The sequence below is a fragment of the Schistocerca piceifrons genome, chromosome 6, assembly GCF_021461385.2.
Source record: "Schistocerca piceifrons isolate TAMUIC-IGC-003096 chromosome 6, iqSchPice1.1, whole genome shotgun sequence".
In the NCBI taxonomy this organism is placed as follows: domain Eukaryota; kingdom Metazoa; phylum Arthropoda; class Insecta; order Orthoptera; family Acrididae; genus Schistocerca; species Schistocerca piceifrons.
In genome coordinates this window covers 426,116,227-426,129,875 of record NC_060143.1, presented here as the reverse complement: position 1 = coordinate 426,129,875, position 13,649 = coordinate 426,116,227, and the positions used below count along the sequence as shown (strand labels likewise).

Here is a 13,649-nt window from a genome sequence, read left to right as displayed (position 1 = left end):
TCATTACCTATCTATTTCTTTTTTCTTTAACAGGTCAAGGCATGTTCAGCAATAAGCATGAGCAAGAGTTATTACAATAAATACTTTTTAACAGGACTGAATTTCTATAACTTTCAGTGCCTTTGAGACGGTTATTCTGAAGCACTGTACACAGAACTTTCATAGTGATATTAATGACTATCTGAAGTTTAGAAATGACTGTAAAACATTATTAACAGCATCAAATGAAGAGCATGAGAAAGCTCAGAGCTCCCTGTCTACTTTAGGAGTTATTCACTGATCCCGAGACATTTGAATCTGCACGGCAAACATGTCTAACATTACCACTTCCAGCATCTAATAAAAATGACTAAGTAGTTTTCAAAATATTGATAAGGTTAAGACAATATAATCATCCTAGATGGAGTCTGGGAGGGTAATTATTGTCTGTGATGGCCTCAATGAGACCCTTGGTATATTCTGAGAGTGGCTGTTTGTCACTACAGATGCCTCAGGTGTGGGTGGCTAGGATGTATGGAAGGGACTTCTTGGCATGGAATGGGTGGCAGCAGCTGAAGTGGCGAATATAGAGAAGTTTCTTTATTGCTAGGTGGAACCCAGTCCAACTTACTGTTCCTGCATTGTTGCTTGGCTCATGGAATCCCCACAAAATGGCCTTACCATCAAATTACTCATCTCCAACTGCAACCCCTCCTTCCTCCATGACCTCCATCTGTTCAGATTCCGCCAGTTCTTAACCTTCACCAACAGCCCTGCAAAACCTTGTCAATCAGGCACAAACCTTTTTACAGTACCTCTGCTCGATCCATAAATTTCTCCTGCTACGCAATCCCAAATTCCTGGATCCCATCTCAAACACTGAAATTCTTGCTCTCCTGGAATTAGAGCAGCACATACAGATACACCTCAAAAAACTCTCCAATTTGTTCCCTTCCTATTCCCGCCTTAGCCTACCACTATCCACCACCTCTACAAAAGCCTCCAAACCTTCCCCACTTCCCCTCACAGCTGACAAACCGTGCCTTGCAGTCGTACTAAATATACCCCACCCTTAAAAACTTCCTCCCAACCACCATACAGAATCCAGAACCTAAACAGGCCCAAAACACAGTCATGATTCTTTCCTCCAAAAGACTCAGCTCCACAGATGAATCAATTCTTTCCAAAGGCCTTGCCTTTTGTCTCACCCCCAAATTCTATTGTGCTGGACTCATTGAAGACTTTCTTTTCTCCCGGTCCCTACAGCAGAAATACTTTTTTGCCGCCAACCCCACCAATCAGACTCAACTTAAGACCACTATTGAAACCTGCCTGACTCAGTTCACTCCCCCTTCCAACCATGGTCCACCCCCACTGCCCCCAAATCACCACCTGTTAACTTTTCAGAATTCCTTACTCTTGAACCTTGCCTCATTATCATTTCCCAAATACCTCAACATGCAAGCTAACCTTACATCCACAGAAAGAACCACTGTCCACCACCTAAATTCTGATCCTGACCTCATTATACTGCCTGCTGACAAAGGCTCCACCACTGCTGTTTTGAACTGCAAGCATTACCTGATAGAAGGCCTCTGCCAGCTGTCAGTTTCATCCACCCTGAAACAGTCACTCCTTTTCAGAAATTCAGCAGGATCTATAGTCTCTCCTCAGATCTTCATTGTCCACCCCAGAACCTCTCCCCAGAGTATTTATCTCTCCTCACCCCTACCAGACCCCAAACTCCTACTGCCTACATGCTTCCTGAAATTCCTAAACCCAGACACTCAGGACGCTGGTTAAACTCTGTCACTGCAGAGAGAATCTCTGCTCTCAAAGACCAACACCTTCAGCCTATCACCTACAACCTACAGTCCAATATAAAAGAAACCAATCATTTATTACACTGACTTTCCACAGTTCCTGTTCCTTTATCACAAGGCACCATGCTTGTCACTGTTGATGAAACCTACTTTTACGCTAACATCTGTAATGCAAATGGCCTAGCTGCTATTGAACACTACCTTCCCAATGACCAATACATTCCAAAGATACAATCTCCTTCCTGGTCACAATGACAAATTACATCATCAACCACAATTATTTCTCTTTTGGTGGCATTATCTCCAAATAAATCTGGGGTACATCAATGAGCACCCACAGGGCACCATCCCATGCCACCTATTCATGGGCCATCTAGAGGAATCCTTCCTAACCACTCAAACTCAAACCCCTCAACTGCTTCAGATTCAGTGATGACATCTTTGTGATCTAGATTGAGGGTGAAGACACCCTACCCACATTTCTCCAAATCCTCAACACCTTCTCTCTCTCTCACACTCACTTCACTGGGACCTCCTCAACCCAACAAAGCCACCTTTCTTGATGTTGACCTATATCTCAAAGAGGGCTATATCAGTACCTCCACCCATAACAAATGCACCAGCAATACCTCCATTTCAACAGATGCCACCCATTCCATACCAAGAAGTCTCTTCTGTACAGTCTAGCCACCTGTGGCTGTCGCATCTGTAGTGATGAACAGTCCCTCTCAAAATATACCAAGGATCTCACTGAGGTCTTCAAAGACCACATTACCTTTCCATCCTTGTACAGGAACAAATCTGTGCCTTATCTCTCCAATCACCAACCACCTCCCAAAACCCCACCGTCGGGCCACAGGGGAGAAATCCCCTTGTGACTCAGTACCACCCAGGATTAAAGAAACTGAATCATGTTCTCCACCAGGGTTTCTACTACCTCTCGTAGTGCCCAGAAATGAGGAATGTCCTACCCACTATCTTCCCCACCCCTTCCATAGTGGTATTTGGATGCCCATTGAAGCAACACAATATCTTTGTCCATCCCTGCACAGCCCCTGCTCCCAACCCCTTGCCTCATGGCTCATATCACTGTGATAGATAAAGATGCAAAACCAGTCCCATGCATACTCCCATTACCACCTACTCCAGTTCAGTTCACTCACGGGCATCATCTATCCTGTCAAAGGCAGGGCTACCTGTGAAATCGATCATGTGATCTACAGCCTTAGCTGCAACCACTGTGCTTCATGCTATGTGGGCAGGACAACCAACAAGCTGTCCATCTACATTAACGGCCACCGAAAAACTGCAGACTACAGCTGTAGCACCCTGTTGCTGAGCACGCTGTCCTACACAACATTCTTCATTTTAATGACTGCTTCACAGCCTGTGCCATTTGGATCCTTCCTACTAACACCAACTTTTCTGAAATGTGCGGTGGGAACTCTCCCTCCAATATACCGTATGTTCCTGAGCCCCTCCTGGCCTCAAACTTTATTAGCCATTGTCCTTCACCCACCAATCCCCTTCCCAGTTCCCACTGTGGTCTCCTATTGCACTAACACACACACACAGTCTTTCACTTCACTCTTTTTCTGCCCCCACCCCCTTTCATTTTACCTCTCGACAGCACATAACTGCCCTACCCTCTCTTCATCTCATCCCTGTATGCCCTCATAAATAGCACATTTATGTCTCCCACTACTACCTCACTCTCCTCCTCCTCCACACCTGTTTCAGAAGGTGGTCTTCTGGCTGAAAGCTTATGTGTTTAGCAGTCTTTTGTTGCTCCTGTCTGTGGCTCAGCATCTCTGCTATATGGCGTGTAGCAATCCATACTTTTCGTAATATTGTCATTATTCCATCCTGGATTTTCCACTATATTTACTGGTTTGTAAATTAAGCCACTCATAATGCTGATTGTAATTGGCACCTAAACGTCAGGTTACAGTATTGCTTCGTTTTATTATTCAGTATTATGTATTTAACTTGTTTGCTCAATGACACTGTAGATACTTTCCTGTATCTTAAAATACTGAGTGATAGCAACTGTTGACAGTATTAATTCACTTCTCTTGTATTGCTTAATGAACCACTTATGTTTGGTATATGGTTACTACAGATTTGTAGAAACTGAACATAAGTCCTTGTATCTTATATAATATAAATATAGTAAAAACTGTGTTATGTTACAATGATTTACCTTGTTAGTGTGTCACAAATTTAAAGAAAATAGTTGGTTGCTAATGCTATCTGGCAATGTTTTCATGTAATTGTGTTGCTACATAGTGACAAGATCTCCGACGGCCATAATATAACTACTACCTTGATCCTGTACTAGCATTGTGGTGATTATACACTTTTGTATGAATTTCTTTCTGTCATAATCTGATATAGTTTTCAGTATATGTATATGACAACACAGAGCAATTCAGCTCAGCAAATTATGATGATGTGTAATACCTGCAGGCTAGTACACACTAAATTAAGTAAAATTTTTTACTGGTATGTATCGTACAAAGGAAGTTCAAATATTGAATTTATTTTGTTATTGTTCACCTCTTATAAGCAATTTTTTGCAAGTTAGACCTAAAGACAGTTCATCAATGAGTTGAAACTAGTTATCAGTTAAGGACTTTCACCATCTTGTCCTAGGATTTTTATTCACCCAAGTCAAGTATTTTTTAGCCAATATAAGAATGGACCCTCAACCATCAGATAGCGTAATGGTTGCTAAAAATATTCGGAGTCTTAATAGTTTAGAGTCTTAATATATGCAACTTACCGATTGAGCTTTTTGCACGTAGATTTGGGAAGTGCTGAAGGAGCTCTGCATGAGAATTTGGCTTTGATGCAATGGAATTTATTCTGGCATGTTTCCGATATCTCTATGTAAAGAATCATAAGAATATTATTTATATACATCAACAGTTTCAATATGTAATACTTTATAGTCTTCTTTACAATGTTTTTATCACATAATTCCATACAAACTGAGCAAAAAGCTATTGGAAAATTAACTCACACGTGCAATTTTTCTCAAGTAGGACTCAAAATGCTGTGGACCAATATCTGGTATGTAATGAGGTACAGGAATATCACTTTTTTCAACAAATCCATCACCCCACGTTTTTGTGAAGAAATCCCTCTGAAACAAAAATTATTTGAGTGCAACAATTTAAAAATGTACTTCCTTACAACTACAACTCAGCTAGGAAAAGGAAGCAGCACAGCGCTGCTGTTTTTAAGTAGCAGAGTAAAAAGTGATGCTGAAAGTGCACTAGCGAATTTACATCTTCAGTTTAAGTAGAGAAATAGTATTTAGTCTGGAACATAATGGTTTTGTTGATACCACGTCCAACATAAAAAACCATGTGGTTTGAGGTGTTACACATCACTTTGAAGAAAGTAATGTGTTATTCCCTCTGTCTCCCTATACGACGAATGATAGCTGTGTTTGTTTTGGGCTCCACATTCTCCAGGAAATTTTATTTCTTTTGTGCACGTCATGAGAACAAAAGTGGACCCAAGTACATCTGCAGGGCAGGGGTGATGGGCACCTAGATTCCTGTGTACAGAAACAACTACTCGGTCGGGGCAGTTATTCCATGAGAAGGCCATTCCACCTCTGATATCTGCCATAATCCACAGAATCTCACTGTGCACGACAATGATCATGGAGAGACTTGTCAAGGGAGACTTAAGAAGTCAGTCAGAGCTAAATGACAAAGGCATATATCTACTGTGAGCTTTGTTACAGCTTTACTAAAGTAAAAGCTAACATGGAACGTAATAACAGAGGTAAAATACAAGTGCGATAAAAAGGCAGCATATGAAATTATTTTGTAGTGACTGGTGTTTGAGATTTCCAATTGGTATGGACTTGGCGTCTTTGAGAACGGAGTCTGCTGTCTCAAGACAGAGCAACACAGCCCAGTCAAACAGTTAATAGAGATAAATAACAATGACCACAACAACTTGTTTCTACATATCCATCTCTACATCATATCGGAACAACGACAGGCGCATTACATTACATTCTGATGACTGTGACAGGAGGTCTGGGCGTATTTATGCCAGAGAATAAGAAGTTTTTATTGAGAAAAAAAGTTTAATTTAAACACAAATAAAGGATCAAAGAAGAAAAGTTTTGTTGGAACACTGTGTCATTGTCCATAGCAACAGAGACAACAACTTGGATTTTCAGCATTGTATAAACTGTTATTTGCACTGCAAATAAACAAATTCTAGAAAAAGTAAATATGTTGCAGGCAAATTGCTGAATCCCTCGACACCATCTCCATTAAAGAAGCAAGTAACTCCATGAGTGGGAAGAGCAACACACTTGTACGCTGCTAACTTGTCTCCTCAATTCAGTGTCAACACACATTTGCAGTCAGCTACAGCTGCGTTGGCAACGCCACAAATACCAGCATCAGCCACAGCCGCAGACTAACTGTCGGCAAAGTGGTCTGCCTAGTCTGGTGAATCTACCTCTCGCCAATGTCTCATGGTGATAAGTGCTATTCTCAATCTTGGGTGAGCTGTATTTGAAACTTTTTTTCTTTGCAGTAGTTGTGGTGTGTATGCATGCTGGCAGGATCACACTGTTTCGAGCGATCAACGTCTGCTTTTGTTGGATATATACCGCGTCTTTGTAATGCTGAGGAGGTAGACATCAAATTAGAATCTTGTGATACTGATTTTGTTAGTGCATGCCAGCAATATACATCTACATCTCCATGGATACTCTGCAAATCACACTTAAGTGCCTGGCAGAGGGCTATCGAACCATCTTCACAATAATTCTCTATTATTGCAACCTATAACAGTGCGGGAAAACCGAACACCTACATCTAGCCATACAAGCTCTGATTTCCCTTATTTTATTATGTTGATAGTCCCTCTCTACATAGGTTGGCATCAACAAAATACACACATCAAAAAAAGTTTTGCATTGCCTTGATTCCGAGAGTTGCAGAACCTGTACAGAAATTTGGAACAAAGGTCAACAAATATCATTTCTTCCCTTTTTACTGCTCATGACAACCACACATTGCATGTTTTACCACCATACAGCGAGACCTTAACAGGTGGTGGTCCAGACTGCTGTACACTCCTCTTGCATTGATGCATGCCTGTATTTGTCATGTTGTACTATCCACATGTTCATCAAGGCACTGTTGGTCCAGATTGTCCCACTCCTCAATGGCGAATTGGCATACATGCCTCAGAGTGGTTGGTGGATTATATCATCCATAAACAGCCCTTTTCCATCAATCCCAGGCATGTTTGATAGGGTTCATGTCTGAAGAACATTCTGGCCACTCTAGTCGAGCGATGTCGATATCCTGAAGGAAGGCATTCACAAGACGTGCACAATGGGGGCACAAATTGTCGTCCATGAAGACAAATGCATCACCAATATGCTGCTGATATGGTTGCACTATCAGTCGGAGGATGTCATTCACGTATTGTACAGCCGTTATGGCACCTTCCATGAGCCCCAGCAGCTTATGTCACCCCCACATAATGCCACCCCAAAACAGCAGGGAACCTCAACCTTACTGCACTCACTGGACAGTGTGTCTAAGGTGTTCAGCCTGACCGGGTTGTCTCCAAACACGTCTCCGATGATTGTCTGGTTGAAGGCATATGCGACACTCATCAGTGAAGAGAACATGATGCCAATCCTGAGCGGTCCATTCGGCATATTGTTGAGCCCATCTGTACTGCAATGCACGGTGTCATTGTTTGAAAGATAGCTCTCACCATGGACGTCAGGAGTGAAGTTGCACATCATACAGCCTACTGTACACAGTGTGTGTCATAACAAGACATCCTATGGCTGCATAAAAAGCATTATTTAACATGGTGGCATAGCTGTCAGGGTTCCTCCAAGCCCTAGTCCATGAGTAGCGATCATCCACTGCAGCAGGAGCCCTTGGGCAGCCAGAGCAAGGCATGTCATTAACCATTCCTGTCTCTCTACATCTCCTACATGTCTGGACAACATCACTTTGGTTCACTCTGAGATGCCTGGACACTGCCCTTGTTGAGAGCCCATCATGGCACAAAATACATGCATGTATGCGCATTCCCTGAAACGGATGTTACATTTTACCTCTAGCAACAGGTCATGTAATAGGTACATGCAGACAGACAGAATTGGGCAGCTGCAGATGATGATGTTTTTTTTTTTTTTTTTTTTTTGTGGTTTTAGGGCGCACAACTTCAACGGTCATTAGCGCCCAGACTACGTTAGGAATGCACCGCGAGGCACAAGTTTAAAACAGCAACTAAAAGGGAAAACACGATAAAAGATCGACAGGCATAGGATTAAAAAAACAGCATAATCAAATGTCCTTAGACAGGTTGGTCAATTTGATGAAATGAAGAACGCGAGCAGCTGCTCCTGGGTCATCCGCTAAAATGGCATCGAGAGTACATGGTGGCAGGCCAAGATCAAGACGCAGTGTAGTAAAATCCGAACAGGACATTAAAACGTGGCGGACCGTCAGCAAGTGCCCACATGGGCAGAACAGTGCCGGCGCAGCTGTCAGCAGATGGCGATGGCTGAACCGGCAGTGTCCAATTCGTAACCGGGCCAAAACTACCTCCTCCCACCAAGAGGGGCGTGAGGAGGACGTCCAAGCCGCGGGAAGAGGTTTCAAGGCCCGAAGCTTGTTGTCCGTAAGTGCAGCCCAATCGGCATGCCACAGCGATAAAATGCGCCGACAAATGACCCTGCTACAATCTGATGAAGGGAAACAACAAGAAGCTGTCCGAGGCTGGAGGACCGCAGCCTTGGCCGCGGCATCTGCAGCTTCGTTCCCAGGGATACCGACATCGCCAGGAACCCACATAAAGGTAACCGGAGAACCGTCGTCCACCAGCTGCTGAAGAGAGCGTTGGATCCGGTGCACGAAAGGGTGAACCGGATACGGATCACTGAGGCTCTGGACGGCGCTCAGGGAATCGGAGCAGATGACATAAGCAGAATGTCGGTGGCGGCAGATGTAAAGAACAGCCTGGTAGAGGGCAAAGAGTTCAGCTGTGAAGACCGAACAATGGCCATGGAGCCGGTATTTGAAACTTTGTGCCCCGACAATAAAAGAACAACCGACCCCGTCATTGGTCTTAGAGCCATCTGTATAAATGAAGGTCATATTAATGAACTTCGAACGAAGTTTGACAAAACGGGAGCGGTATACCGAACCGGGGGTAACCCCTTTTGGGAGCGAGCTGAGGTCAAGGTGAACGCGAACCTGAGCCTGGAGCCAAGGTGGCTTGTGGCTCTCGCCCATTCTAAAGGTTGCAGGGAGTGAAAAGTCAAGGTGTGGAAGGAGACGACGAAAGCGAACTCCAGGGGGTAGCAGGGCAGAGACATACAACCCGTATTGGCTCTCGCCCATTCTAAAGGTTGCAGGGAGTGAAAAGTCAAGGTGTGGAAGGAGACGACGAAAGCGAACTCCAGGGGGTAGCAGGGCAGAGACATACAACCCGTATTGACGGTCGAGAGAGTCGTCAAAAAAGGAATGATAAGACGGGTGGTCGGGCATTGACAGTAGCCGACAGGCATACCGACAAAGCAGTATATCGCGCCGGTAGGGCAGTGGCAATTCATCAGCTTCAGCATGAAGAGTCTCGATAGGACCAGTATAAAATGCTCCGATCGAAAGACGTAAACCCCGATGTTGTATGGAGTTGAGGTGGCGTAAGATGGATGGCCGTGCAGAGGAGTATACGAAGCTCCCATAATCCAGCTTTGAGCGGACGATCGACCGATATAGGCGAAGTAGGACGGTTCGATCCGCTCTCCACGACATACCACTGAGAACACGGAGGACATTTAGAGAACGGGTACAACGGGCAGCCAAATAAGACACATGTGGAGACCAGCTAAGTTTCCTGTCAAATGTAAGACCTAAAAATTTTGTTGTCTCCACGAATGGGAGAGCAACGGGACCGAGTCGTAAGGACGGTGGGAGAAACTCTTTGTAGCGCCAGAAGTTAATACAGATCGTCTTCTCGGCAGAAAAACGGAAGCCAATGGCGACACTCCAGGAGTAAAGACGGTCAAGAGTACGCTGAAGACAGCGCTCCAGGAAACATGTACGCTGTGCGCTGCAATAGATGGTAAAATCGTCCACGAAAAGGGAGCCTGATACATCAGCTGGGAGGCAATCCATTATTGGATTGGTCGCTATGGCGAAGAGAGCGACGCTCAAAACTGAGCCCTGTGGCACCCCACTCTCCTGGCGAAAGGTGTCCGACAGGACAGAACCCACACGTACCCTGAACTGTCGATCCATTAAAAAGGAACGAATAAAAAGAGGGAGGCGACCGCGAAGGCCCCATGTATGCATGGTGCGGAGAATGACCGCCCTCCAACAGGTGTCTTAAGCCTTCTCCAAACCAAAGAACACAGCCGTGGTCGGGCGCTTCCGCAAGAAGTTATTCATAATGAAGGTCGACAAGGTAACCAGATGGTCAACAGCAGAGCGGCGCCTACGAAATCCACATTGTACATTGGTAAGTAGGTGCCGAGATTCGAGCAGCCAAACCAAACGAGAGTTAACCATTCGCTCCATCACCTTACAGACACAGCTGGTAAGCGAGATGGGTCGATAACTGGAAGGCAAGTGCTTGTCCTTCCCCGGCTTAGGAATCGGTACAACAATAGACTCGCGCCAGCATGCGGGAACATGTCCCTCAATCCAGATGTGATTATAAGTACGAAGAAGGAAATCTTTACCCGCAGGAGAAAGGTTCTTCAGCACCTGAATATGAATAGAATCAGGCCGTGGAGCAGAGGACCGTGACCGGGCAAGTGCATTTTCGAGTTCCCGCATGGTGCAAGGGGCATTATAACTTTCACGATTCGAGGAGCGGAAGTTAGGTGGCCTAGCCTCCTCTGCCTGTTTTCGGGGGAGGAAGGCAGGGTGGTAATGAGCGGAGCTCGAAACCTCTGCGAAAAAGCGGCCGAAGGCATTGGAGATATCATCAGGGGCCACAAGGACGTCATTCGCGACCGTCAAGCCAGAAACTGGTGAGTGGACCTTAGTGCCAGGTAGACGGCACAGGCTACCCCAGATAACAGAAGAAGGAGTAAAACTGTTGAAGGTGCTTGTGAAAGCAGCCCAGCTGGCTTTCTTGCTTTCTTTAATAATACGACGGCACTGTGCACGGAATCGTTTATAAGTGATACAATTCGCCACTGTAGGGTGGCGTTTAAAGGTGCATAAAGCACGTCGACGAGCACGTAAAGCGTCTCTACATGCTGTGGTCCACCAGGGGACCGGTATGCGGCGTGGAGAAGAAGAAGAAGTAGTGTGAGGGATGGAATATTCAGCAGCAGTGAGAATGGCTTCCGTGAGGTGTGCGACTTGACTATCGCAGCTTGTGAAGGTTTGATCCTGAAAGGTCGCCCTGGAAGAGAAGAGCCCCCAAGTCGGCTTTGGAGATGTTCCAACTAGCTGAGCACGGAGAGGGGGTATGATGCAGGAGATGGATGACACACGGGAAGTGGTCGCTCGAATATGTATCAGAAAGGGCATACTACTCAAACCGGCGTGCAAGTTGGGTAGTACATATAGAGAAGTCTAAATGGGAATAGGTGTGAGATGTGTCCGAAAGAAAAGTAGGGGCGCCAGTATTGAGGCAGACAAGATTGAGCTGGTTGAAAAGGTCTGCTAACAAGGAGCCCCTCAGGCAGGATGCTGGAGAGCCCCAAAGGGGATGGTGGGCATTGAAGTCTCCAGTTAACAAAAATGGTGCAGGTAGCTGAGCAATAAGTTGAATCATGTCTGCCTTGGTAACGGCAGACGACGATGGAGTGTAAACGGTACAAATAGAAAATGTAAAAGTGGGGAGAGTAATTCGGACGGCAACTGCCTGCAGGCCGGTGTGCAATGTGATGGGATCATAGCAAATATCATCCCGAACCAGCAACATAACCCCTCCATGAGCCGGAATACCTACCACAGGGGGTAGGTCAAAACGCACAGAGGTGTAGTGTGCCAAGGCAATGTGATCGCATGGGCGTAGCTTCGTTTCCTGGAGGGCTACGACGAGCGGACGGTGCAAGCGGAGCAGCAACTTCAAGTCCTCTCGGTTGGAGCGAATGCTGCGAATATTCCAGTGAATAAGTGCCGTCGTGAGAAGAAAAGGAAGATGAAAGAAGGGGTCACCTCGAAGGCCGGGCTTCGAGCGAGTACTACTGCCGCCGCTATCAGTAGGCGGACAGTCATCGTCCATTGGTTCTATAGGTTCATCGGCCATCTCGTTAAGATGGCCGGGAGGAGGAGCTTCCTCCGCTGGTGGACGGCCAGATGTTCGGCTACCAGCGGTGCGGCCAGGCGAAACGGATGAAGGCCTGGGGCGGCAACTGCTGGGTGGCACAGGAGAAGAAATGCGCCGTGGAGGAGAAGGAGAACTGTGCTTGGAAGGTCTTTTAGTGGAAGTACTGGTCGACGGCTGGGAGTGCGAGGTACGTAGGAAGTTCTGCACGGGACGGTTCCTTCTTGAAGGCCCGTGCATCTGATTTCTGGGTCTTCGTCTTGGCAGAAGCTGATGAAGGTGCTTGTGTTGGAGGGGTGACGGGAGGAAGAGGAGACGTCGACCGCGTGATCGTAGCACTGACCAAATGGACGACCGTGGTGCCGAAGGTCAGATCGCATGTCTGCGTCGCCACCTCCCTGGTTGTCCGAGGAGAGGCGAGGACAGTACTGTACTTTCCCGTTGGGAGCAGCGTGGGCTTCCTACTAGCTAATAGCTAGCGAGCAGCCGAGGTGGACACTTTCTCTTTGACCCGAATTTCTTGGATGCAGCGTTCTTCCTTGTAGATGGGACAGTCGCGGGAGGACGCTGCATGGTCACCCCGACAGTTCACACAACGAGGAGACGGAGGTGGACAGTCACCCTCATGGGCATCCCTGCCACAAGTGACACATTTAGCCGCATTGGAACAAGACTGGCGAGTGTGATTAAAACGCTGACACTGGTAGCAGCGTGTAGGTGTCGGGACATAGGGGCGAACAGAAATAACCTCGTAGCCCGCTTTGATACGCGACGGCAGCTGAACACTGTCAAAGGTCAAGAAAAGTGTCCGGGTCGGTACAAGGTCATTGTTGACCTTTTTCATGACCCTATGGACAGCCATCACGCCCTGCTCAGCAAGGAAAGACTGAATCTCCTTGTCAGTCAATCCGTCAAGTGATCGAGTATATACCACACCACGAGACAAATTCAAAGTGCGGTGAGCCTCCACCCGGACAGGGAACGTGTACAGGAGTGTGGCTCGAAGCAGTTTTTGTGCCTGAAAGGCGCTCTCAGTTTCTAGTAACAAGGTACCATTACGCAACCTGGTACATGACTTGACAGATCCGGCTATGGCATCTACGGCCTTCTGGATAATGAAAGGGTTGACAGAGGAAAAATCCTTGCCGTCCTCAGATCGAGAAACTACGAGGAACTGTGGGGCAGGCGGTAGTACTTTTGTCACTGGTGGCTGGTCAAGTTTCCGTTTATGGGCAGAAGTCGAGAGAGAAGAAGAGAAATCCATTGCGGAGGAATCCCCCATGATTGCCAGCGTCTCTGATGGCGCGCTCCTTCCTTGTGGGGACCCTCGCAGAGGGCACTCCCGCCTAAGGTGAATGTTTACACCTCAAGTCACACCTCCCGAGAAACAGACGGAGGGACCAATCGGCATGGTCAGAAGGTATCAGCTCAGGCAATCACCCCTCCCTGGGCCTGGCCTTTACCAGGGGGTACGTGCGTGCCTTACTTGTCTACCCAGGGCGGGGAATTACGCGTTACCCCGTCACCTGCTACGCGTGCGAACGC

General features: G+C 46.5%; 1 protein-coding gene across 1 annotated transcript in view; it reads right to left on the bottom strand.

The window, feature by feature from the left end:
- The window catches only part of LOC124802565 (vacuolar protein sorting-associated protein 54), a 152,590-nt gene that overhangs the window by 101,779 nt on the left and 37,162 nt on the right, over positions 1–13,649 (bottom strand). The window contains exons 3-4 of the mRNA XM_047263434.1: positions 4,828–4,950; positions 4,588–4,690 (exon numbers count right to left, since the gene is read on the bottom strand). Coding sequence (XP_047119390.1) covers positions 4,588–4,690; positions 4,828–4,950 — 226 coding nt within the window. The remainder of the gene's footprint in view (positions 1–4,587; positions 4,691–4,827; positions 4,951–13,649) is intronic.